The sequence below is a fragment of the Anarhichas minor genome, unplaced genomic scaffold (genome assembly GCF_050575085.1).
Source record: "Anarhichas minor isolate MPS153535 unplaced genomic scaffold, ASM5057508v1 ptg000084l, whole genome shotgun sequence".
Lineage (NCBI taxonomy): Eukaryota > Metazoa > Chordata > Actinopteri > Perciformes > Anarhichadidae > Anarhichas > Anarhichas minor.
This window is the reverse complement of record NW_027466530.1, coordinates 432,501-458,198: the sequence shown is the minus strand read 5'-3', so window position 1 is coordinate 458,198 and position 25,698 is coordinate 432,501. Positions and strand designations below refer to the sequence as shown.

Sequence of the window (25,698 nt, the reverse complement as noted above, 5' to 3'; positions counted from 1 at the left end):
GGTTGTCTGGGAACCGGAAGGTCAACGGTTCGATCCTCGACTGTTGAAGTGTACCTGAGCAATACACTGAACCCCAGGCTCCCCGGGTGACTGTCATTGGCAGCCCGCTGCTCCCTATATACAGGGATGGGTCAAATGCAGAGATGAATTTCCTGCTCACATACCTTTAGCAGCACTGGGCTGTAGCTTCTGTAAATATATTCTGCTGTGATTGCACTCTGCCTTTTAATTCTTGGACAATTTGATGTTTTTCTTGGAGGCTAAATTTAGCTCCGTGTTTGGTGTCAAAATGCCGACGTGAATTGTATCCTTCATCACCGACACGCATCATAACACAGAAGACAGACCTGTTGTCCTCCTTGAAGCACAAACATGTTTTCTCTTTCCCATCTTAAATTACATTTTCTTCCCTCTGCATCAATTTTTGTCTTCGTGGACATTTTGGGATTATTTGTCGATCTTTTTCAACTCAATCACTTGTTGGAAAACCTCTTTACGGGCTGTTCCCTCTCCTGTCCACCTGTTGTGATGTCACAGACAACATGCTATCTCAGAATTTCAACTTTCTATCTCAAAACTTCGACCATGGGGATACTTTTATTTCCAAGTCTAACTTTTAATTTTTTTCCCAAAATTAAAAAAAACAAACTTTTATTTTATTTTATTTTTTTGCTGGCGGATTCGCGGGCCACATAAAATGACGTGGCGGGCGGATTCGGCCTGCGGGCCTTGAGTTTGACACCTGTGATCTACATGAACCTGTCGTTCTTAATAAGAACGACAGGTTCATGTATCATCTACATGATACTCATGGGAGTATCTTGTACTCCCATGAGTATCATGGGAACTCTTGTACTTTTACTTTAGATTTAGATTAATACATATTATAAATCAACTCATTCACTATGATATATTTTTTAAGCTACCCAGCGTATATAAAGTAATTAAAATAAACATTAAAGTGATCAACATTAATGTATCAATAATTATAGTCCAACAACACAATATATATACATATATATATATTATAATGTAATGTTATTACATTTTATTTGTCCCAATTCTATTTTTTTATTATTTGCATGCATTCATTTAAATTCCTCTTCTTGTTTCTCTGTACCATCGTGTTGAGTGAGTGAGTTTATTTCGGGCTTTATGGGTTTTGGGTGGTTTGGTTAAACACACACAACTTCTCCTTCCTGTCTGGGAATATTTCTCCTTTATTCAACCACAAAGCAGCCGCTCACGGTGGGAGGAGTTCATTGTAAAGGTGTCTCTCATTAAACGTTGATAAACGCTACAAAGACCCACCTGTGTGTTCAGTGACAGGTGAGTCTTTGGTGTCACGGATACAAAACCCCACGTGGTCACTTATCATCGTATCAAACAGTGATATTTACAATACGTACAAATATTGTACACAAGCTGCAGCTGTACGTGAGAAACAGGCCATGAAGAAGAAGCTGATCATGAAGAATGAAGCGTCCAAATAAGAGTTAGAAATGTCCTGAGGGAGAAGCTGACAGTGAACACAACTCACTGTTACAGGAACATTCAGCTGCATCATAATAAGATCGACCTCATGGAGCGAGGACAACAGCAAGTTATAAAATATCATGATTACAATTATATCTCTTTTTCTTCCTCAAAATGAAAACGTCTTTTTATCACGGCGTTACATTTATTCTAAGATATTTCAACATTATCTCTGAATCTCAGGTTGTCGACCTGATGAACGTTGGTTTGATTTACCGGCGGCTGCAGAAAGAAGACGTACTCGCTCTTTTATTTTGACAGTGTTTCCTGTTGATGTCGTCCACGTGGACATGATGTCACCTCTTCTTTGATTGGACAGTTCTTCACAACAACAAAACAGAACCATGAATACATCAAACAGCTGTTCCAGGTGAATCCATCAACAGTTTCCTTTCAACAAGTCTTCCAGCTGATTTTAGAGACTTTCAGCTGTTTATGTACAGAGATCTGACTTTACAAATATTAATGATATAAAACATTTTAGTTTTGTTGTTTAGATTTTGAGTTCTGTGTTTCTTTAATGTAACTGTATTTATACCTGTAAACAGAAACATGAGGACAGCTGGAGAGCAGATGAAGAACATGTTTATGTTTGTAAAGTGACGAGGTGTCATCAATCTGTGAATATGAGCACGTCTCAGATGTTCAGAAGGACTTCAGAGGAAACAGCAGGACTTCAACTCCTCGAGTTCTCTTGTGTTTCTGTGTCCTACTCTTGCTGCTCATTCATGGCGGTAACAGATATGTAAAGCTGTAACCACCAACCTCTCAGTCTGAAGAGAACAGAAGACTTGGTGGTCTCACACAACAGGAGACGGTGCGTTCACTGACCCATCTGTTAGGATATCTTACAGCTGTTCCTGCAGCTCTGTGCAGACGGGCTGAGCGGTGGCGGGCGGATTAGTTTGGTCTTTTTCAGCAGCGCTCCTCCCGTCCTCTTAGTGGTGCCGTGGTGGGCGTTGGCGCCGCCGTTGGCGTTGGCGGTGACGGAGTAAGAGCGTCCGTGCATCATGCGGGCGTTGAGGCCGTTGGCCATGGAGAAGGACTTCAGGTGGCACTTCAGAGCCAGAGGGAGCGGGAGTTTATCAACCAGGTGGACCGGAGTGCAGGAGACGATGGAGCGGCAGCACAGGTCCTGGAGAGTCAACACTGAGACAGAGATCATCATCATCATCATCATCACCATCATCATGGCACAACAGAGTGAAGAGGGTTTTTTATGTTTCAGTGTTGTCCAGCAGAGGGCAGCATCAGCCTGTCAATAGTCACCAGTTTACATGGAGACAGAAACATGATGTCATCAGTAAACAACCGAATCTCAACGTGCCATTTGTCATTAAAGGCACCAGATATTAAGATGTTAACAGGTTTGCAGTCTTTATGCTAAGCTAAGCTAACCAGCTGCTGGCTGTAGTTTCTTATTTACCGTACAGATGTGACGGTGACATCAATCTGAACATCTGACTCTCAGAGAGGAAGAGGACTTTACTGAATGACACTGTTGCTTTCATCTATGTTGAAAAGCACAGACTGTGTATAAGAAGTGGACGTAGTCATCGTGACGCCACTCATCGGTTTGTGGACTGACGTTATGAAGCCTCGAGTTCGGCGATTTGGCCGTCGCCATCTTGTTATTTAGAACCAGAATTGACACGAGAAGGTGGAGCTAAACACAGCTGAACGCTGAATAAGACATTTGAAATGTTACAATTAACTTTCATGACGTGCTGACTGACCTTTGTTGGGCCTCCACAGTCGCTCCATGCCGTGTCTCATCAGCACGATTCGAGCGAGTTCAGTGAAGGACTCGGTGATGTTGAAGTTACACAGTGGGCTGACCTCGAAGAAGGTGACGCCCAGCTTCTCCGCGTACACCTGCGCCTGCTCCGTGGTCACCTGTCGCTTGTAGGCCAGGTGGAGGCGGTTCCCGACAAGGATCTTGGGAACCCCCGGGGCATGCTGGGTAAAACCAGACATCAGCTCAAACATAAGTGTCTTAATTAATAAGAAACGTATTAATAATTGTAAGGGGCTTGTCCTTTGGGTGTTTGCCTGCCTATCTATCGTTGTGGGGACCACGGACACGTTGCTGCAAAGCGAGGACAGTTTGGGTTGATTGAAGGTTCAGGTTAGAATCAAGGCAATTTAGTCCAGGAGGAAGAAGATTCAAGTCCATTTGTTGGGAACTATTTTCAACGGCGGATTAATCTACATTTGGTGCTCTGGTGAGTATTCGTATTGAGTAAAAAAGTGTGTTGCTGGTGATGAAGGCTCATTGATGTGTTTTAATGATATAAGGAAACTTGTTAGTAGATGGATTCACTGTTGGTTTGAGTCTGAAAATGAAATTTAAGGATTTTAAAGCAGTTTAAAACCTGCTGAAATGGAACCTGATTTAACTGACATAAAAATACATAAAAATAATGTACAACCACGACACTACAGTCTTGGATATAACCCAGAACTCGCAGCTAAGTAGGCTATAAAAACAAGAGTCATAACATCAGATTGGTAAACTGGTACAGTGTGTTGTGCTGTACAGTGTTCCTGTTCAGAGCAGCATTGTTGCAGTGAGTGGGTTGTTGTTGTGAATGCAGCTGACTCATCCACAGCGGAGCTGAGATTCAGTAACATCTGAGCGGTAAACATGTGCTGACTGCAGAGAAACGTCTCTTCAGATGTGTTTAGAAGCTCTGACAGGAAGTGGATCATGTTGACTGACTGACTGACTGACTGACTGACTGATCACTGACCTCGTCTATCTCTTTGATCCACCTGTCGATCCCATCAAAGGACCAGCGGTTGGTGATGTCGTACACCAGAATAACTCCCTGATAACCACAGAAAAAAAATAATAATTACAATTAATTAACTAAAATGTATGAATAATTAGCTCACATTTTTACTTTTTTTGCCTCCTATATTTCTGGATTTGTTGGTCAGCATCAATTCTCTCTCTCACACACACACACACACACTTACATTTAATTCAGCTGGTGTCCCTGTTGCTATGGTGATACCTCCTCAGTACCACTAAAAGCCAGTTCGAGCGACGACGACAAGTTCATTCAAAGAAAAGTGTTTTTCTTTTTGTCTCCACTGGGAGAACGTAACAAAGCGACTTCACACTTCCTCAGTCGGAGGTCAGAACAACAACACGGACTCTTGAGTCCTTCAGGTAATCTCTGGACTCAGGTGTTTGATTAAAGAAAACAAGCAGTAAAATCTACCTCTTAAATATAAAGCGTGAACACGAGGGATATGAAGATGTGATAGATTCAGGTACCAGCTGTCCAACATGCTGCTGCTGTCCCACTGTGAGGGAAACATACCTGAGCTCCTCTGGAGTAAGATCTGAAGATGGTGCAGAACCGTCCCTGACCAGAGGTGTCCCTGAAACACACAGGTAGTGAAAGATTACACACACACACACACACACACACACACACACACACACACAAAGAGCTAAAGCGTCTCATCCGCTTAAACATCAAACAAAGTTACAGATTCATTATTTAATATTTACTTAGCTAAAAGCAAAACCGCTCTAAAAATACCTCCGAGCACTGTGTGTGTGTGTGCGTGTGTGTGTGTGTGTAGATGTGTGTGTGTGTGTGCGTGTGTGTAGATGTGTGTGTGGTTAGATGTGTGTGTGCGTGTGTGTAGATGTGTGTGTGCGTGTGTATAGATGTGTGTGTGTGTGTGCGTGCGTAGATGTGTGTGTGTGTGTGTGCGTGCGTAGATGTGTGTGTGCGTGTGTGTGTGTAGATGTGTGTGTGGTTAGATGTGTGTGTGCGTGTGTGTAGATGTGTGCGTGTGTATAGATGTGTGTGTGTGTGCGTGCGTAGATGTGTGTGTGTGTGTGTGTGCGTGCGTGTATCTGTGTGTGTGTGTGTGTAGATGTGTGTGTGGTTAGATGTGTGTGTGTGTGTGCGTGTGTGTAGATGTGTGCGTGTGTATAGATGTGTGTGTGTGTGCGTGCGTAGATGTGTGTGTGTGTGTGTGTGCGTGCGTGTATCTGTGTGTGCGTGTGTGTGTGTGTGTAGATGTGTGTGTGTGTGTGCGTGTGTGTAGATGTGTGTGTGGTTAGATGTGTGTGTGCGTGTGTGTAGATGTGTGTGTGCGTGTGTATAGATGTGTGTGTGTGTGCGTGCGTAGATGTGTGTGTGTGTGTGTGTGCGTGCGTGTATCTGTGTGTGTGTGTGTGTAGATGTGTGTGTGGTTAGATGTGTGTGTGCATGTGTGTGTGTGTGCGTGTGTGTAGATGTGTGTGTGTGTGTGTAGATGTGTGTGTGCATGCGTGTAGATGTGTGCGTGTAGATGTGTGCGTGTGTGTGTGTGTGTGTGTGTAGATGAGTGTGTGTGTGCGTGTAGATGTGTGTGTGTGTGTGTGTGAGCGGTACCAGAGCTGCAGCTTGACTCTCCTCCCGTCCAGGAGGATGTTGGTCGTCTTGTAGTCGATTCCTGAAACAAGACAAACAGACAATGAACTGATGAGTTTCTTGTTTTTAACAGTAAAAGAAAAAGAAAAGAAGATTCATCGTAAACTAAAACTACGATAAGCAGCAGCGGCCTAAAGACAAAATAACATGAAACTATAACCTGGTTAAAAAACATTAATAAAAAAATGTATTATAATAATACAATATTAATTAATATAGAATATAATATAATATTGTATTACACTATGTTCTATTATATAATATTACATTATGCTATATTATATTATATAATAAACATATTTACCAGTTTTTCAACACGTTTGGATCTTCCTTCAATAAAGAAATTCAGCAAAACTGAAAACAAGAAAATTTGTTTTTTCTTGTTTTTTCTGTGTTTTTATGTTGCCTCTATAGTTTGTATTGTTGTTTGTAAACACAGTTACCTGATTAATTGTTGTGGATTAACTTCCTGATAATTAATAATACATTTGCTTCCATCATGATCTCCTTTAAGAAGCAGCTTCTTTCAGCCGAGAGAAGAACCTGAAGTCACCACCTGAGAACCTCAGGACGACGGTTAAAGCTGTTACATCGGTTCACACACAAAGGGTCTGATGGGGATTAGAACCAACAACCTCTCAGCCTCCGTCCACACGTCTCCTCTGACAGCAGATTAAGAAAAACCACCGCTGGAGGCTTCAAGAGCTCCTCGGATTTACTGCAGAGTTTCAGAGATTTGTACCAGCTTTACCCCCCCCACACACACACACACACCTACACACCTACACACACACACACACCTACACACCTACACACACACCTACCTACACACACACACACACACACACACCTACACACCTACACACACACACACACACCTACACACACACACACACACACACCTACACACACACACACACACACCTACACACACACACACACACACACACCTACACACCTACACACACACACACACACACACCTACACACACACACACACACACACGATTAGCTGCTAATATCAGGCTGCTGTCACTTGATTCCCCACTGGGAATAAAAGCAGCTCGTCTCTTTTATAACAGTAATTATCAGGAGCCGTCTGCAAGTGTGATGCTGAGAACAATGGCTGCCAACACACACACACACACGCACACACACACACGCACAGGTTATATAAATGCTCTTAGTACTAAGAGTACAAGTACCGATGATGCACAATAATATAAATTATAATAGTTATTGATCATTAATGTGTTGATCACTTTAAAAGGTGCAGCTCATCTTATTGACTTCATATTCTGGTAGTTTAATCTGTAATGTTTATTTTATTAGTTGATTAATAATAAGTGCAGCAAAAACTACAATATTTACTCTGCGGTGTAGTAGAAGTACAGCAGGAAATATAAATACTCAAGTACTCAAAGTACAAGTACCTCAAAGGTGTACTGAAGTAGAGTAGTTGTAGTAGAGAAGAGACGTGAACACGATGTGATATAATGTGAGAGTTATTCTGGGCGAGACACACACACACACTAACACACACACTAACAACACACACACGCACACACCCTCACACACACACACAGACTGTAGCTGAGTGTGTTGTATGTGTGTGTTGTATGTGTGATGATGATGATCTTCTTCAAATGCACACCACAAAGACTAAACAGCAAACGTCCGACTGAGAGGAGATCAGACTCCACACCAGCAGGTGGCGCTGTTCTGTTTACATCATTCAGAAAAGGGAAACAGGAAGAGGACTGTAGACGGACTCACCAACAGCCGATCACCAGACGGTCAATCAACAGACGGTCAATCAACAGATGATCAATCAACAGACGGTCAGTCAACAGACGGTCAATCACCAGACGGTCAATCGACATACGTCAATCGACGGACGGTCGATCAACAGCCGGTCAATCAACAGCCGGTCAATCAACAGCCGGTCAATCAACAGCCGGCCAATCAACGGACGGTCAATCACCTGACGGTCAATCAACGGACGGTCAATCAACGGACGGTCAATCAACAGACGGTCAATCACCGGACGGTCAATCAACGGACGGCCAATCAATAGACGATCAATCACTGGACGGTAAATGAACGGACGGTCAATCAACGGACGGTCAATCAACGGACGCTCAATCAACGGACGCTCAATCACCAGACGGTCAATCGACATACGTCAATCGACGGACGGTCGATCAACAGCCGGTCAATCAACAGCCGGTCAATCAACAGCCGGCCAATCAACGGACGGTCAATCACCAGACGGCCAATCAACAGACGGTCAATCAACGGACGGTCAATCAACAGACGATCAACGGCCGATGGTTCTCCTCCAATATTCAGTAGAACATGTGTTTCTAGTCTCTGGTCTCTGATAATGTTTCATTGTAAACAACCAGAGGAGAGCTAGTAACGTTAGCAGCACCGCTAACGGCTAACCAACGGAGGTTCACTTCAGTTACATTATGATGCCTTCAGGCTCTGCTCAGTGAAAATAAGTACTGGCTGAAGGTAAATTATGATCCGTTGCTCCTCTAACGACGACAGTAAATGAACCTTAAACACTTTGTCTCTCTGAGACGTTGACACAAAGTAGAAACCACTGTTAGGAGATTCCTCTCCTCCTCATTCGGTACCTTTTCCTCACGGCTAGGAAACATCAAACCTTCTGTTTGAGCAGCAGAATAAACGTGTTTATTAAATATAACGAATAAAAATCACATCTCTGTTCTCTACAAGGTCAAAATGTCTGTTTGAGAGAAAACACACGCAGTCACACACACACACACACAGTCACAGTGTTTTTGTGAAGTTACACAACACTGAAAGAGAGGAGGTGTTCAGGGGCGTTAAAACTAATTGTAAACAAGCGTTTCTCTCGTTAAAATAACTGTTTGTGAGCGTCGGTGTGTTTTTTGTTTTTTTGGCGTCGTCCTGGAACAGCAGCTCTTCTCTTCTCTGCCCCCCCCCCCCCCCCCACCACTGGTCCTGATCCCAGAGCAGCCACAGCTATGTCTCCGTCTTCCTGGTTAAAAAGAAGACCTCGTTCACTTTTCCATCAGCTGAAGCCAAACGTCCTGACGTGGAGGAAACCAAAGAGCCTCTTTTAACAAAACCAGTTAAAACCGGAGCTCCACATCAACATCTGTGTGTGTGACGGCCAATACGAAACCAGATGTTTCAGAAAACAAATCACTACGGAGTTCTTGTTCACGACTTTCAACAACGTTCCTCTTTATTGTTCAGTGTTGTTCAGTGTGCTTTGTGGCACAAAGCACACTGAACAACACTGAACAACACTGAACAACACTGAACAACAATCCACCGGGCTTAATAATAATCATAATCTTTATCCAGAAAGTTTGGCGCGCTTCTCCTCACACAGCATTGCCAATACCTGCGCAAAAAATACATCAAAACGTGCGGCCTGATCGGGAATAGTGTGCTAAGTATTTTTCGGAGAGATTCGCTGAGCGGTTTTCCCGAAAATCGGAGCAAAATTTCTCCATTCACTTGAATGGTGTTTCGGCGTGAAGAGAGCTAAAAAAACACTTAACTTTGGGCCCATATTGACTAGCCGTACTTTAACGTAGAAACATGATTCAAAGTTTAAAACGTAGACAAAACGCTGCACTTTATTGAGCCAAAGGGACATTTTGATAGCTAGCACAGTTTTCATGAAGTCAACGTTTAAGTTTCAGGAAAATTTTGGGTCTGTTTCAGATTTTATAATGGGTGTGTATTGCACGGAATGTTCAGCGCTAGAGTGATGACATCACGGTCAGCTGGAGCGGTGCAGGAAAATATTCTATGATTTTTCAAAACAAATTGCTCCAGCTCCCACAATTTTTACTCTTTATACACCATTTTTGGCCCAAAAGCTTGGAAATGTTGTGCTGGTCGCAGTTGAAGCGGTATACCGCCCAGCACTACTATATACTACAATATAACTCGTGAACAACTCTGCAAACATAAAACCGTCTCCGGCTGAAACGTGGGATCCTGTTCCATCTCTTCCATCCTTCTGATTGGTTCACAGTTCAATGACATCACCTCTAGAAGTCTGATACCTGTGAAGAAGCTGGTTAACTGTTGGTTACAGTAACCAACAGTTAACCAGCTTCAGTGCACACTTTAGTGACCACAACAAGGAACATTCGTGTGATATCTGACTTTAATGTTTTGAGCCCAAAGTTACCTGATAAACAACCAAACATCTTTTTAGCACAGCAGAGGTTCTCAAACTGGGGCCTGGGGTCCTCTGGGGTCCTCTGGGGCCCCCCCTGGTATCAGGACTTCCAGGTGTTCTAGTTAAGAATAGCTGCTTCAATCTCAGCTCATTCAGCTCCAAAGATCCGACCAACTCTAAAAATACCAGTAGAAGTAGGCTAGAGCACTTTTATCAACTAAATGTACCTGAAGTGTCACAAGTTACCTGAAGTGGTGGTAATCACAAGTACAAGTACCGCTATATTGTACTTCAGTACAGTAGATACTTGTTTACAGCGTCTGAAGGCTTAACTGAATAATTTTAAACTCTGTGATCAAGAAGGTTCCCAAGTTCAGAAAGACTGGTTTCAGTGTGTGTGTGTGTGTGTGAGAGAGATGAGTTGATCTTCATCGTGACAGCTCCTTCTGTATCTGAGCCGTCACTTGATCCCCTGGTGTTCAGAATTGTCCGTCGTGCGTAAATCGTGCGTAAAGGCAGGAAATCCGTGTACGTAAAACCTCCAAACGTAACCTGAACATTAAATGAGTGACCGTACCCCCCCTCACCCCCTCCATGGTGGGAGCTCCCCCACTCACCCATGTTGTACCCGTACGGAGACTCGGTGGCTCCGTCCTGGAGGCTCGCCAGGATCTCTCCCTTCCCGACGTCGCTGTCCCCAACCAGCAGGAACTTGAGCAGGAAGTCGTGCGCCCTGGCCGGGCTGCTTCTGTGGCTCATCCTCGCGGCAGGTGTCCCATCATGAGATGAGACCTGAACAGCACCCCCACCCCCTCTTCTCCTCCTTCAGCACCCCGGTCCAAAACCAAAGGACGAGAGACAGACGCGCGTAATTAGAGAAGTCCCTCTGCGATCCACGACGGAGACTCCGCGCGTGTTTACATCCAGCGAACAGTTCGGTCACCCGGTTCAGATCGCGAGAGCTACAAGTGTGCAGCGGGAACCACCGACACCAAGAACCGCGTCCTCTGATCCAGCCGCGCGCTCAGGACGCGACGCGCGCTTTTAGGCATGACGGTAAAAAAATCCTCCGGTTCAGTTCGGCTGCTGCTCCGGACTGAGAGGGTCTCTGGTCTGCCTCCGCCTCCCTGCTCCAGCGGAGGTGGTGTCGCAGATGAGGATGGAGGGGGTGAGGAGGAGGAGGAGGAGTCCATGCCTGCCTGCCTCCGTCTCATTGGTCCATCTCTGAGTTGCTAGGGCAACCTGGATCCCGGACCTGACGCTGCAGACGTCCGTCAACAAACGCAAGGACGAGACGTTTGATTCGCTCCAACCGTGACGTCATTCTTCCTGTTGGAGCCTACAAAATAAAAGTCTACATTGTCACAATCACATATTAAAAATATTTTCATGATTTAAAAAACAATAAAAAAACGTTAACATGTTTTACTTTAAACTGTTAAATATAGTTTATAAAGCAGATGACAGTTATGGATCTCCAGGTTTCTGTAACAGGAAATGAAACCTTCTCTTCTTCTTCTCTTCTCTGCTGCCACCTGGTGTCCAAACTGAGCAACGTTCAGTTTTTAAACTACAGAACATATGTATATATATGTATATATACATATATATATACATATATATATACATATATGTATATATGTATATATATATGTATATATACATATATATATGTATATATATACATATATATATACATATATATATGTATACATATATATATGTATATATACATATATATATGTATATATATATGTATATATGTATATATATATGTATATATACATATATACATATATATATACATATATACATATATATATACATATATACATATATATATGTATATATATATGTATATATGTATATATATATGTATATATACATATATACATATATATATATATGTATATATATATATATATATATATATGTATATATATATATATGTATATATGTATATATGTATATATACATATATGTATATATGTATATATACATATATGTATATATACATATATGTATATATATATATACATATATGTATATATACATATATGTATATATATATATACATATATGTATATATATGTATATATATATACATATATGTATATATATGTATATATATATATGTATATATATATATATATATATATATGTATATATGTATATATGTATATATACATATATGTATATATACATATATGTATATATATATATATACATATATGTATATATACATATATGTATATATATATATACATATATGTATATATATGTATATATATATACATATATGTATATATACATATATGTATATATACATATATGTATATATATATATGTATATATACATATATGTATATATATATGTATATATAAATAAAATCACAATGTCTCCAAAACAAAGTCAAGAAAACACTGAAGAGGTTTTAAATGTTTGTAGTGAGAAATAAACCGGAAACAACTTCCCCTGTGAGAAAAAGCTCCAGACAAAAGACATACATAAATATATACATAAAATCCTAAATATTGTATTTTCTCTTCTCGTGTTTCTGGTTTTGTTGTTAAACTGGTTTTAAAGTCAGATGATTGAAGCTCAGCAGGTCAGATTCTGTCTTTATTGATTCTTTATTTGTAATAATGATCTGATGTATATAATGAATACATATATTATGATACACAGTCTCTCACAAACAGGCTCCACGTCGTTCACTTTCTGTTCCTCAAACAAACGTCTGCGAGTGAAAAACTCATCAAACTTTAAAACCACGTTTATTAAAACATCACAGAAGACGTTTTAATGTTGTTCCGTCTCCACAGACATTACATCATCCCAGTTATGATGATGTTTAAATGATGTTGATCGCTTCAAAACACATCACTAGTTAAATATACAAATATCTATTATATTAATATGAATAATAATAAGATACTTATAACTGCTCTCACATCACAGCAGCACTGAGAACTCTATTTCCTGTTTGGATTTTCAGTGTAAAAGTCTTTTTCAGGGCTTTTCCAGATTAAAAGCACAAGAAAGTCTTGGATGATTATTTTCTTTCCGACTCGGACTGAGACTTGAACCAGGATCAGGCTCCCGGTCCGGCGGTCCTTAGTTGTAGCTGTACCCGGGCAGAGGGAGCTTCTGACCCTCCTTGGCCTCGAAGAAGGTGTAGGACAGCGTGATGGTGTCCACGCGGGCCATCCGGGGATCCTCGGCGAACTCCGGGTCGATGTAGAAGAACACGGGCATGTCCACCTCCTCGTGGGGGTTCAGACGCTGCTCCTCGAAGCAGAAACACTGCGGAGAGACCAGCACAGAACCACCAGCTCATCATGCAGGTCTGCATTAGAGGGTCAAGACCTGAACCTTAGAGCACTAGACTACCTGGATCTTGTTGAAGTACTGTCCCGCGTCGAAGGGCACCACGTTGTAGGTGGAGATCCCGATGATCGGCGTGTTCGTGGGGTTCTTTGCTCTGTAGAACGCCAACGCCGTCTCACCCGGAACCACCTGCACAACGAACACAAGAGGGCTGATCAGGACCAGACCCACGAGGACCAGACCCACGAGGACCAGGACTAGACCCACGAGTCAGGACCAGACCCACGAGTCAGGACCAGGACCAGAACAGACGTGGCAGAATCAGCAGTTTTAGGTGTAAATTGAACATATTTATGTGACTTTGACCAGAAACAACTCCAGAAAGTCACAATCTGAAGCTCAGCGGCTTCATCTCAACAGGAACATAAAGATGGACCTAAAGGGTGCAGAGGAACCAGGTCTTACGAAGATCTCGCTCTGCTGCGGTCTGAAGTTCCACTGCATGCTGGCGTGCGTGTCTGCGTTGAAGGAGATCTTGAGGACGCGTTCCTTCACCGGCGTCATCGTCTCCACCTGCTCCGCGTCGTGTCCGGCCACCGCCGTGCCGCCGAGCCCCGACGCCTGGCAGTAGAGCCGGTAGAGCGGCACCGCGGCGTACGACAGGCCGATCATGCCGACGCCGGCGGCGGCGATGTACGTCAGCCCCGTCTTGTTCCGGCTCTTCCACTCCTCCTCCTGGCTCTTGGACTTCCTGCCTCGGCTCTTGATGCCTCGGCTCTGCGCGTGGAGGTGCGCCGGGAGCCGCCGGAGCAGGAAGTGCTCGGCCCGAGAGAGCGGCGTAAGCATCGGGGCGTCGCAGCAGAGCGTCCGGACACACCGGGTCAGAAACACGGAGGCCCGAGGGCGGCAGAGGGACGGACGCAGCAAGGCGGGGAGCAGCATGGCGGGAACTTGCAGACGGTCCGCACCTGAGGCCGAGTCAGCAGAACCTGCAGACGGTCCGCACCTGAGGCCGAGTCAGCAGAACCTGCAGATGGTCCGCACTTGAGGCCGAGTCAGCAGGAAGCTCACCTGGAGGAGGAATCTGAAATATTAGGTTTTCATAACAGTCATGACTGTTCGCTGTTACGTGGGGCTGCATATTATTATTATCATTACTTTTAATCTTCATCGTTAATAAACTTCACATTGGAGAACCTGAACCATGAAATGATTGTTAAGAGTTGTTGCTGATTAATCTTCAGCCTCATAGATTGATATCTCAGCTTTCAACACTATGTTTATTAAATAATCAAACTAATACGTGAAGTTCTCTTAACTATTTATAAAGTCTAAATTATTCGTCATGATTTAATCTGAGAGATTGAGAGATAAACATGAATGATGCTGCAGAGTTTATGAATAACGCTTAAACACATATTGGTGTCACGTGACGGTAGATTACATGTTTTCAGTTCAAACATCTCCAGTTCTGCTGTACTGCGCATGTCCGCTGGTTCAGACACAGAGACGCGTTAGTTGGTGATAAACTAATAAGTTATTCGTGATAACTTGAGTCATTTAGATGTTTTACCTTCGTAGAGTCGTCTGTCAGTCACCGCTCAGACACACGTTACCCAACACGACGGAGAGAGACACACGTAACACTGGTGCAACACAGAAATAGGTCCCCTTTCAGACGCACGCTTAAAGGTTCCGCACTCACACAGACACACACACACACTCACTCACACACACACACTCACACACACACACACACACACTCACACACACACTCACTCACACACACACACTCACACACACACACACACACACACTCACACACACACACACACACACACACACACACACACTCACACACACACACACACTCACACACACACACACACACACACACACACACACACTCACACACACACACACACTCACACACACACACACACACACACACACTCACACACACACACACACTCACACACACACACTCACACACACACACACACTCACACACACACACTCACACACACACACACTCACACACACACACACACACGTTCAACGTTTATGTTGTAAATCATTTTAGATTTAGTTAAAGTTTCATTAAAACTGTAGCTGGTTTAAAGTCACGTGTGTGTGAGTGAGTGTGTGTGTGAGTGTGTGAGTGAGTGTGTGTGTGAGTGAGTGTGTGTGTGAGTGTGTGAGTGAGTGTGTGTGTGAGTGAGTGTGTGTGTGAGTGTGTGAGTGAGTGTGTGTGTGAGTGAGTGTGTGTGTGAGTGAGTGTGTGTGTGTGTGAGTGTGTGTGTGAGTGAGTGTGTGTTTATGTAATATTTAGATGTAGAAGAAACGTCAAACTAATTCATCATATTAATCATATTTTGTCTCGTTTATTCATGTTTTTATTTATATTTATTTTTGTGATATTATATTGTTATGCCATCATATTGTTTATTTTTCTTATTTTGCCTTTATTAAACAAATCAAACAAATGTAATCTGAAGAAGTTCAGTAAAAGCAGTTTTGGGTTCCTGAAGATATTTCTGTATTATTATAGTGAGTGTTTATAAAATAATAACAACAACAATAACAATAATAATATGGTTATTATAATAATAAACGTGTAGAGGAGGGTCTAATAATCATAATACTGTGGTTATTATAATAATAAACGTGTAGAGGAGGGTCTAATAATCATAATACTGTGGTTATTATAATAATAAACGTGTAGAGGAGGGTCTAATAATCATAATACTGTGGTTATTATAATAATAAACGTGTAGAGGAGGGTCTAATAACAATAATACTGTGGTTATTATAATAATAAACGTGTAGAGGAGGGTCTAATAACAATAATACTGTGGTTATTATAATAATAAACGTGTAGAGGAGGGTCTAATAACAATAATACTGTGGTTATTATAATAATAAACGTGTAGAGGAGGGTCTAATAATCATAATACTGTGGTTATTATAATAATAAACGTGTAGAGGAGGGTCTAATAACAATAATACTGTGGTTATTATAATAATAAACGTGTAGAGGAGGGTCTAATAATCATAATACTGTGGTTATTATAATAATAAACGTGTAGAGGAGGGTCTAATAACAATAATACTGTGGTTATTATAATAATAAACGTGTAGAGGAGGGTCTAATAACAATAATACTGTGGTTATTATAATAATAAACGTGTAGAGGAGGGTCTAATAACAATAATACTGTGGTTATTATAATAATAAACGTGTAGAGGAGGGTCTAATAATCATAATACTGTGGTTATTATAATAATAAACGTGTAGAGGAGGGTCTAATAACAATAATACTGTGGTTATTATAATAATAAACGTGTAGAGGAGGGTCTAATAACAATAATACTGTGGTTATTATAATAATAAACGTGTAGAGGAGGGTCTAATAATCATAATACTGTGGTTATTATAATAATAAACGTGTAGAGGAGGGTCTAATAACAATAATACTGTGGTTATTATAATAATAAACGTGTAGAGGAGGGTCTAATAACAATAATACTGTGGTTATTATAATAATAAACGTGTAGAGGAGGGTCTAATAATCATAATACTGTGGTTATTATAATAATAAACGTGTAGAGGAGGGTCTACGGTGGCCGTGGTGGGTCATGAGCTCGCTCCGCGCTCCGTCCCGGTGGTCTCCTGCGGTAGTAATGGAGTAATGGAGGGGGTCACAGTCGGACAGGTATTTGATGCGGAATGCATCCTCAGTAAACGGCCCAGAAAGGTAAGACACGCTCCGGGAGGTCCGTCGTCTCGTGACGTGTCTCGTGTGCTGACCTCTCGTGTCGTCTCTCCACAGGGCAAGTTTGAGTATCTGGTGAAGTGGAGAGGGTGGTCGTCCAAGTAAGTGGAGCTAGCTGCTAGCCACCCGATGCTAACGACACACAACACTACACTAAAAAAAAAAGATGGCGCCCAACAATGCCACGGTGTTTACTCTCCGCTGGTCAGGGTTTAAATATCCGAGCAGAGGGAATCAAACTGCGGGCTTTTATTGTATTATCTTCAACACAATGCCGTACACACACCGAGCTCCCAGCGGCCAGTTCGGCTTTTCTGAGCCGCTTTCACACCGAGCTGCTGGTTCTGTTAGACGGACACACCGGCACCGGATAACACGGTCACATTTATACTCATAACACTGGTTAATATCATTATACAATAATATACTGTATATATATGTACATACACAGTTATTATGGTCACAGCAGGTCAGTATGAAAGCAGTAAACATCATTCACAGCTGGAGAAGTACTCTGATATTGTACTGCGGTAAAAGGTACTAGTACCACACTGGAGAAGTACTCTGATATTGTACTGCGGTAAAAGGTACTAGTACCACACTGGAGAAGTACTCTGGTATTGTACTGCAGTAAAAGTACTAGTATTTACTACAAATACTACAAATAAAAGTCCTGCATTTAAAATATTACTACAAACCCAAATACACAAAGTACCAAATTAAAAATACTTTAAAGATGTATAATGATTGATGTTATTGTTGATCACTTTAAAGGAGCAGCTCGTTTGAATGACTTTATGTTTTATATGTGCTCATACATCATCATTTATTAGTTCATAGTAATAGTACTATAGTAGCAGGAAGTGAAATGAAGTACTTTAACGTTGTATTGAAGTACAGTTTGTATATCGTATTCATTGATTACTGTGATTATTAATCTCAGAAAACAATAACTATGACATCATCACAAATGCTTGTTTTGTCCAAAATCTCAAACAAATGTATTAAAGTTATGAATAATTAATCAACTAAAATCATGATTATGTTTCTCTTGTTCTTCCTCTTCTCTTCCTTCTCTCTCTCTCTTCTATTCCTTCTCTTTCTTCTGTTTCTTTCTTATCTCTCTTCTCTCTCTTCTCTTCCTTCTCTTCCTTCTATTCCTTCTCTTTCTTTCTTCTCTTTCTTCTCTTCCTTCTCTCTCTTCTCTTCATTCTCTTTCTTCTCTTCCTTCTCTCTTCTCTTCCTTCTATTCCTTCTGTTTCTTTCTTCTCTCTCTTCTATTCCTTCTCTTTCTTCTCTTTCTTCTATTCCTTCTCTTTCTTCCTTCTCTTTCTTCTCTTTCTTTCTTCTCTCTCTTCTATTCCTTCTCTTTCTTCTCTTTCTTCTATTCCTTCTCTTTCTTCCTTCTCTTTCTTCTGTTTCTTTCTTCTCTCTCTTCTATTCCTTCTCTTTCTTCTCTTTCTTCTCTTTCTTCCTTCTCTTTCTTCTTTCTTTCTTCTCTCTCTTCTATTCCTTCTCTTCCTTCTCTCTCTTCTCTTCCTTCTCTTTCTTCTCTTCCTTCTCTCTCTTCTCTTCCTTCTCTTTCTTCTCTTTCTTTCTTCTCTCTCTTCTATTCCTTCTATTCCTTCTCTTCCTTCTCTCTCTTCTCTTTCTTCTCTTTCTTCTCTTTCTTCCTTCTCTTTCTTCCTTCTCTTTCTTCTCTTTCTTCTCTTTCTTCCTTCTCTTCCTTCTATTCCTTCTCTTTCTTCTCTTCCTGTGTTCAGACACAACAGTTGGGAGCCGGAGGAGAACATTCTGGACCCGAGGCTGCTGGCAGCTTTCCACAAGAGGTCAGTTTATTTATTTCAGTTTATTTTAGTTTGTGGTAAATTAACACGATTTATAAAACACGACTTAATTCAAGAAACGTGAGGAAAGACTGAACGTGTCCAAACATTGTGTGATTAAATATTTAAAAGGTGATTCATCTGAACTGTTGTTGATGTTTGTCAGAGAACAAGAGCGAGAGCTTCTGTTCCAGAAGAAAGGGAAGCGGCCGCGAGGAAGACCGAGGAAGATTCTGGTACTTCTTCTTCTTCTTCTTCTTCTTCTTCTTCTTCTCTCCACAGTCTCATGTGATCACCAGAGTCTTCCTCCTCTCACTCTTCCTCCTCTTCCTTCTCTCAGCAGCCCGAACCGGCCGAGACTAAAGATGGCCGCTCCTCGTCCTCCTCTTCCTCCGGCCTCTCGTCGTCCGCCTCCTCCTCTTCCTCAGAGGAGGAGGAGGATGATGATGATGATGATGATGATGAAGACCACGGTAAGAAGGCGAAGCCTCGAGTCCACCACCCGGTCCCCCAGAAGAGGCCTCAGATGGTTCTCGCCAAACCGGATCCTCCCTGCAAGAAGAAGCGCGGCAGGAAGCCGCTCCACCCGGACCTGAGGGCGCTGAGGCAAGCCAAGCGAAGACTTCCTCCTCTTCCTCCTCCTCTTCCTCCTCCACCTGCTCCTCCACCTCCACCTCCTCGCCACCACCAGGTGCTCAGACCCCCCAGGGAGGATCCTCGACCCGGGGTGAAGAAACCTCTGCAGCCAGCCAGCTTCACCTACACCGGTCTGAGCCGGTCCTCCAGAGAGGAGTCCTCCTCCTCCTCCTCCTCTGCCTCCCAGACCTCCTCCAGCTCCTTCTCCCAGACCGCCGCCGCCTCCAAACCGGGTTCCCTCGGCTGCATCTGGACCAGTCGTTCCATGTCTCCGTCCTCCTACGGCAAAACCGGTCCGTCCGCACAAAGTAAGAACTCCGAGCTGAAGCGCTCCGTCTCAGAATCGGGAGGCGGGTACAAAGGTCTGAAACCCGGTGGAAGTTCGGGGTCGTTGGGTTTACACGGCAGCTTCGGTGGACCGGCGGCTCAGCGCTCCCCGCTGGGCCAGAGGAGGCAGGAGGGCGCCGGGTCGGTCCAACACAAGCAGCAGAACCTCTCCAAAGCAACGTCCTCGCCAACGCCTCGAGACCGAGCCAACCAGGCGCTCAACCTCCGAGCGCTCAACCTGCAGAGCGTCAGCAAGCCAGCGGCCAGCGGCGGCCTTCAGGGGAACGGCGCCGGAGCGGTGGCGGCGAGGTCGAGCTTAAGGAGCGGTGCTGTCGTTGTGAAAGGAGGAGTGGGGAGCGGCAAAGAGACTCGGGCGGGCAGCGGCCCGGGCGGGCAGCGGCCCGGTCTGGCAGCGGGCGGCGGCGGTGCAGAGCAGAGAAGGTTACGGGAGGACCGGGGGAAGGAGGTGACGACCAAGACGACGGGCGGCGGCGTGAGACACGAGGACAGGAAACACGCGCTCGCCTCTCAGAACCGGAGCCTGAACGAGCTCAGCACCGGCGACTCGGACGAGACCAGCAGCAGCAGCGAGTCGGAGCGGGACGACGCCGCTCTGTACCCGAACAACAGCAGGCCGAGCCTCGGAGACGACACTACTGGGTCCGACGCCGACACAGACTGGCGGCCGGCCCGGAGCCTCCTGGAGCACGTGTTCGTCACCGACGTCACCGCCAACTTCATCACGGTGACGGTGAAGGAGTCGCCGACCAGCGTGGGGTTCTTCAACTCACGGAACCACTGAGGGTCTAGCTGAGACCGGGTCTCTCAGGGTTCCGTTGTGGTTCCGGTCCAAATCCCGGATCCCCCGAGAACTCTTCCTTCTGCCGTCCCAAAACAGACGATCCAGGTCCCTGTGGTCTCAGTAGTCCAGCAGGAGACGACAACAACACGGTGGACAGAGGGAACTCCTTCTTGGTCAAAGTATTTGAGTCTGTGAGGAGGAGGAGGAGGAGGTTCTTCATCCATCCTCAACAGTTTAGTCTTCACACCAGCGTCCCACTTCAACTTCTACCGGTTCCTCCAATGTGGTACCAACACATCCAGAAACACTCCAGAGCTGGAGGTGAACGGTGCACATGATCATTACTCATTCTAACTAAAGCTGAGTCAAACCTCAGCAGAATCCAGACTGGTATCAGAACGACGTGACTCTTAATGTGTGACTCGTTTTGTCGTCTGGTTATTTTAAAGCTGTGAACAAACTGAACCTCAGTGAGCTCAGTGAGGACGGGATGTTCTGAATGTTCTGAATGTTCTGGATGTTCTGGATGTTCTGGATGTTCTGGATGTTCTGGATGTTCTGAATGTTCTGAATGTTCTGGATGTTCTGGATGTTCTGGATGTTCTGAATGTTCTGGATGTTCTGGATGTTCTGGATGTTCTGAATGTTCTGAATGTTCTGAATGTTCTGGATGTTCTGGATGTTCTGAATGTTCTGGATGTTCTGAATGTTCTGGATGTTCTGGATGTTCTGAATGTTCTGAATGTTCTGGATGTTCGGTGCGGACGTTGGTTTGTTGACCGTCGATGATTAAAGTGCATCGCTAAATGAATTCAGTCAAAGTCACTTACTAGCTTGTTAGCCAGAGCTCTCAGTCGCCCCGCATGCTCTTCTTCATCGGCAGACGGAGTCTTTCTCAGTTTTCATGACACGAGCTATTGTTGTTAATGTGTGGAACCTGTTGGTCACATGACCAGCTGCTCCGTCCACTGATGAAGAACATGGAGGTGCGGTTGAAAGCCCCCAAAGAAGCCAATAAGAGAACATTGAGTGAAGATCATTTGTTTAAGTACGTTTTTGTTCAATTTTCTCTCGAATGAATCGAGTGAATTATTATTAATATAACATTATTATTACTGATTGATCAGCTGTGTTTGATAGAAGGTCTTTAGAGGACCCCCCCCCCCACCCCCCCAGGTCTTCAGGAGGACACGTTGTGCTTGTTGGACCTGAATCCAAACCACACATTTCATCCGGAGCCGCATGTTGTAACTCTCATTAAAACAACGACATGAATCCTTCTGTCGTCGTCTTCACTTCTCTTTTGGACCAAAGCTGTTATGAATGTGAATTTTTAATAATTTGTATTGTTGACAGTATTTTCTTGCACTACGCACAGAATCAATGTAAGCTGACGTTCCACATTCACTTATATTTACCAGTTTTTATACCATTTTAATACATTTTGCCGTCACAGTGTCTTTCTGAAATAACGTGTTAATTTATATTTGTACATATGTATTTCTTTAGTTGTTCCTGTGATGACTGATATCTATCTGGTGCTCATGTCGGCTTCAGGTTCTTGTGCCTCTCTGACATTTTCAAGGTGTTTGAAAATAAAGTATAAAGAAGCTGAACGAGTGAAGCGTGTGGATTCATTTCTATCGTTCTGTCGGAGCGGAAACGTCTGACGATCGTCGCGTTACATTCAACTTTCTTTAGTGTAGTTCGGTGTGGACATTGATTCTTTCCCATCATGCAGTGCTTCAGGTTGTGACCAGCAGGCGTCTCTTTCTGACACTTAACGTAGTTTTAACTTAATCCTCACTTGTACTTTTGGTCTGTTGGTTCAATCCAGGAAATCTTTACGTCTTTGATCTTCTTCAACATTAATGTTCTGCTCGTGACTTTCTGTCATATTCTATTTATCTATTTTATTGATTGGCAAGACGCACAAACATTAATATCTGAATGATTCAGTGAAAACAGAAAGAACAGATTAAAAAACAAGTGAATAAATAAAAATGATTGAAATATAAAACCGACTGAACGGATCAATGACGTCATCGATCGACTGAGTGAATCTGCATCACAGCAGTTAAATTATATAATTCAAGTTCAGAGAATTCATTCATTTCATGAATAAATAGTGCAAATTAATTGACAAACAGTGAATTCATTAATAAATAAAAGGAATAAACTGATGAACAGAAGAATAAACTGAATTCATTCATAAATCTGAATCATGTTAAGTTTCACCAGAAAAAATAATAAATTTAGTGAAAAGTTTAACAAAGACAATTAACAAAATAAATAAACTGATAACTGAAAAAAAAGAATTAAGTAATTAATAAACCAAAGTATGGATTAATTATATGAGACTATAGATTTATAATTTAAACGATTAAACTGATTAATAAAGTGAATGTTTTGATATAAAATGTAGTATATTGATATAAAATATAATCCAGAGCAACTCGACATTAATAAGTAAAAGACATGGAGACATTATTATTATCACCTGTTATTACCTGTTATTACCTGTTATTATCTGTTATTACCTGCTATTACCTGCTATTACCTGTAATGACAGCCTTGATATTAAAAACATTTGTGTCTGAAACATGAAGACAAACTGTGAAAACACTTGTTTAAATGTACTTAGTTACAGCAACAAAAACACAACTCATCACACACACACATGATGTCTGTAGGTCAGTGTATGTGTGTGTGTGTGTGTGTGTGTGTGTGTGTGTGTGTGTGTGTGTGTGTGCGTGTGTCTAGGTGTGTGTGTGTGTGACTGACAGAAGCTGCTGCCTGCAGGTTTCAGTGATTTATGTCCAGAGTCGTGCAGAGAGGTGGAATTTTCCCAAAATAAAGTTTGAGTAAACAGGCTGCGACAGACAGAGAGGCCTCACACACACTGGTATGTATACACAGTGTGTGAACAGTGTGGGGCAGTGTGAGCACACACACACACACACACAGGCTCAGTTTCATGTAATTTGTGCAGTTCTTCGGTCAGAAACAACACACACCTTCACATGTTGTCACACTGATACAAGTCATTTATTTTAATGGAGGCTGAGTGACGGACAGCGACGCTCTGCTGCCCCCTGATGGCTGAAGGAGGAAGTACTGTGATCTTTGAGTACTAATACCACGACGAAGAAATACTCTGTTACAAGTATAAGTCACACATTTAAAATCCTACTTATCGTAAAGTGTTATCAGATGACGACTTCCTACTAAATAAAGAGAAGTTTGAACTGTGCTGCATGTCGACACATTTCAGTCTCTATTCTTTATCTGCACCAGATTACAGAGGAAATTATGAGGAAATAACACACTCTGGTTTCATCGAATATGTAAGTAAAAGTACTAATACCACAGTAAAAATACTTCCTACCTAAGTAAAAGTGCAGAAGTATCAGTGAAATGTACTGAAAGTAAAAGTACTTGCCTGTTAACACTCCGATGGCCCGCCCACGGGCCTTTGGCGTGTTAAGTGTACATCTGTGTCATGTACACAACTGCTATGTATAGGTAGGCACTGATGCGACATGTCTTTGGAAAGCTAAGATTCTTGTGATTTGATTTATGCAAATCATTTCAACAATCACAACAGCAGGTTCACTCAACGCCTGTCAGACCCCCAACCCACAAACAAACAATTACAAAATTGAGACAACTCACCAATGAAGCTTCATAATAATCCATCATCGATAATATTCCAACAAAAGCGCTCTTGTTACATTAACAAAGGTCCAGACGATCCAATCCAGTAAAATATTTAGTCCAAAACACATTATTACCATAAATACCCACGGACTGCTGTTGCATCATTTCAAGTTAGCCGGCAGATATGACTAATTATTTATGTATTTTCTAACGTAACTCCAGTTTGCATGTAAACATTAATGCTCTCTGGGTCTCAAAATGGCGGCTGCACTCTGACCTTTCGATTGACACCTCACTTGACCCAATAGGAGCTTCCATGTCCTGTCCACAGCCTACAATAGGAGCTTCCATGTCCTGTCCACAGCCTACAACAGCCAACGAGAGGTCGCGTTGAAGGACAGTGCCCGCCCCTCTTCTTTCGGGTAAAGCTCGAGCCAATTGCAACCGATCGTTCTGATGACTGACGCTTCTTATAGCCAATGAAATTTTGAAAATGACGATATTCAGATTCAGGGGTTAGATTTAGATGCAGAACGAGGAAGTAACTGCGTAACCGTGAGTCAGGTGCCTGCGTTCGTGCATAAAATGCAAAGTGTTGTTTTTGAGAGTTTTGGAGACTTTAGGAAAGTGAATAATGGTGAAATAACTTATAGTTTACTGTATTTCGACATAAATAAGCTTTAGTTTGAATTATGAATACACATTTCTACACAGCTTAGGTATGTGACCGGTTACCATGGGTCTCCAAATGTCCTTTTTTGGAAAGCGCCTAGACATACCCTTAGAAAAACATGTATGAAATATTCATTTTCTGTGGTATTGTTATCAGATTTGAACTTGGACTAGGTAAGGCTTCATGCTGCGGTCCCATTGTGTTTTCCAGCTAATAAGTCTCAGCTATAGTCATCTGCAGGCATCTGTTTGTTCAGGCGGAAATAAAAACCTTCTAATTCAGTGTGTTCAAACTGCTATTACTCAATGCCAGTAGCACTTACAGTGATTCTGACTGTTGGGGAAAAACTTCAGAGTGTTGCCTTTCAAAAGAGACCAAAACCATGCATGTACTCCCAATGGTTCAAGAACAGCTTTCAGTTTACTTTGGGTACGCCTTGGATAGGCCTTTTAGGCTCATTTTACTGGAGTGGTGACAGGTACAGATAATAAG

General features: G+C 42.7%; 3 protein-coding genes across 5 annotated transcripts; 1 reads left to right on the top strand and 2 right to left on the bottom strand.

The window, feature by feature from the left end:
• Positions 1-1,038: 1,038 nt before the first annotated feature.
• Positions 1,039-11,481, bottom strand: rab40b (RAB40B, member RAS oncogene family). Its single transcript, XM_076081671.1, has 6 exons — positions 10,794-11,481; positions 5,940-6,000; positions 4,869-4,929; positions 4,290-4,367; positions 3,273-3,495; positions 1,039-2,685 (listed from the first exon to the last, which is right to left on the bottom strand). Exons 1-6 carry the CDS (start codon positions 10,933-10,935, stop codon positions 2,375-2,377), a joined length of 876 nt encoding a protein of 291 aa, XP_075937786.1. The 5' UTR covers positions 10,936-11,481; the 3' UTR covers positions 1,039-2,374.
• A 1,310-nt stretch (positions 11,482-12,791) lies between these two features.
• On the bottom strand, positions 12,792-15,211 carry cox11 (cytochrome c oxidase assembly homolog 11 (yeast)). 2 transcript variants are annotated; one of them, XM_076081653.1, is made up of 4 exons: positions 15,081-15,211; positions 13,973-14,591; positions 13,571-13,696; positions 12,792-13,483 (listed from the first exon to the last, which is right to left on the bottom strand). In XM_076081653.1, exons 2-4 carry the CDS (start codon positions 14,447-14,449, stop codon positions 13,295-13,297), a joined length of 792 nt encoding a protein of 263 aa, XP_075937768.1. In that variant the 5' UTR covers positions 14,450-14,591; positions 15,081-15,211; the 3' UTR covers positions 12,792-13,294. The 2 variants fall into 2 exon arrangements, with proteins under 2 accessions (XP_075937768.1, XP_075937767.1); XM_076081652.1 differs by having other exon boundaries at positions 13,973-14,578.
• Positions 15,212-17,155: 1,944 nt separating this feature from the next.
• LOC142938356 (chromobox protein homolog 2-like) lies at positions 17,156-22,489 on the top strand. 2 transcript variants are annotated; one of them, XM_076081657.1, is made up of 5 exons: positions 17,156-17,264; positions 17,340-17,383; positions 19,046-19,111; positions 19,275-19,344; positions 19,452-22,489. In XM_076081657.1, exons 1-5 carry the CDS (start codon positions 17,199-17,201, stop codon positions 20,871-20,873), a joined length of 1,668 nt encoding a protein of 555 aa, XP_075937772.1. In that variant the 5' UTR covers positions 17,156-17,198; the 3' UTR covers positions 20,874-22,489. The 2 variants fall into 2 exon arrangements, with proteins under 2 accessions (XP_075937772.1, XP_075937771.1); XM_076081656.1 differs by having other exon boundaries at positions 19,449-22,489.
• The last annotated feature ends 3,209 nt before the right edge of the window (positions 22,490-25,698 follow it).

Excerpts from the sequence above, each read along its gene's own strand:
- LOC142938356 (XM_076081656.1), top strand. The coding sequence starts at position 17,199 with ATGGAGGGGGTCACAGTCGGACAGGTATTTGATGCGGAATGCATCCTC. Across the intron at positions 17,265-17,339 it reads TCAGTAAACGGCCCAGAAAG|GGCAAGTTTGAGTATCTGGT; the intron begins GTAAGACACGCT and ends GTCTCTCCACAG. Across the intron at positions 17,384-19,045 it reads TGGAGAGGGTGGTCGTCCAA|ACACAACAGTTGGGAGCCGG; the intron begins GTAAGTGGAGCT and ends TCCTGTGTTCAG.
- rab40b (XM_076081671.1), bottom strand. The coding sequence starts at position 10,935 with ATGAGCCACAGAAGCAGCCCGGCCAGGGCGCACGACTTCCTGCTCAAG. Across the intron at positions 4,930-5,939 it reads AGAGTCAAGCTGCAGCTCTG|GGACACCTCTGGTCAGGGAC; the intron begins GTACCGCTCACA and ends TGTGTGTTTCAG. Across the intron at positions 3,496-4,289 it reads GGATCAAAGAGATAGACGAG|CATGCCCCGGGGGTTCCCAA; the intron begins GTCAGTGATCAG and ends GGTTTTACCCAG.
- cox11 (XM_076081653.1), bottom strand. The coding sequence starts at position 14,449 with ATGCTGCTCCCCGCCTTGCTGCGTCCGTCCCTCTGCCGCCCTCGGGCC. Across the intron at positions 13,697-13,972 it reads CGCAGCAGAGCGAGATCTTC|GTGGTTCCGGGTGAGACGGC; the intron begins GTAAGACCTGGT and ends TTCGTTGTGCAG. Across the intron at positions 13,484-13,570 it reads AGTACTTCAACAAGATCCAG|TGTTTCTGCTTCGAGGAGCA; the intron begins GTAGTCTAGTGC and ends GTCTCTCCGCAG.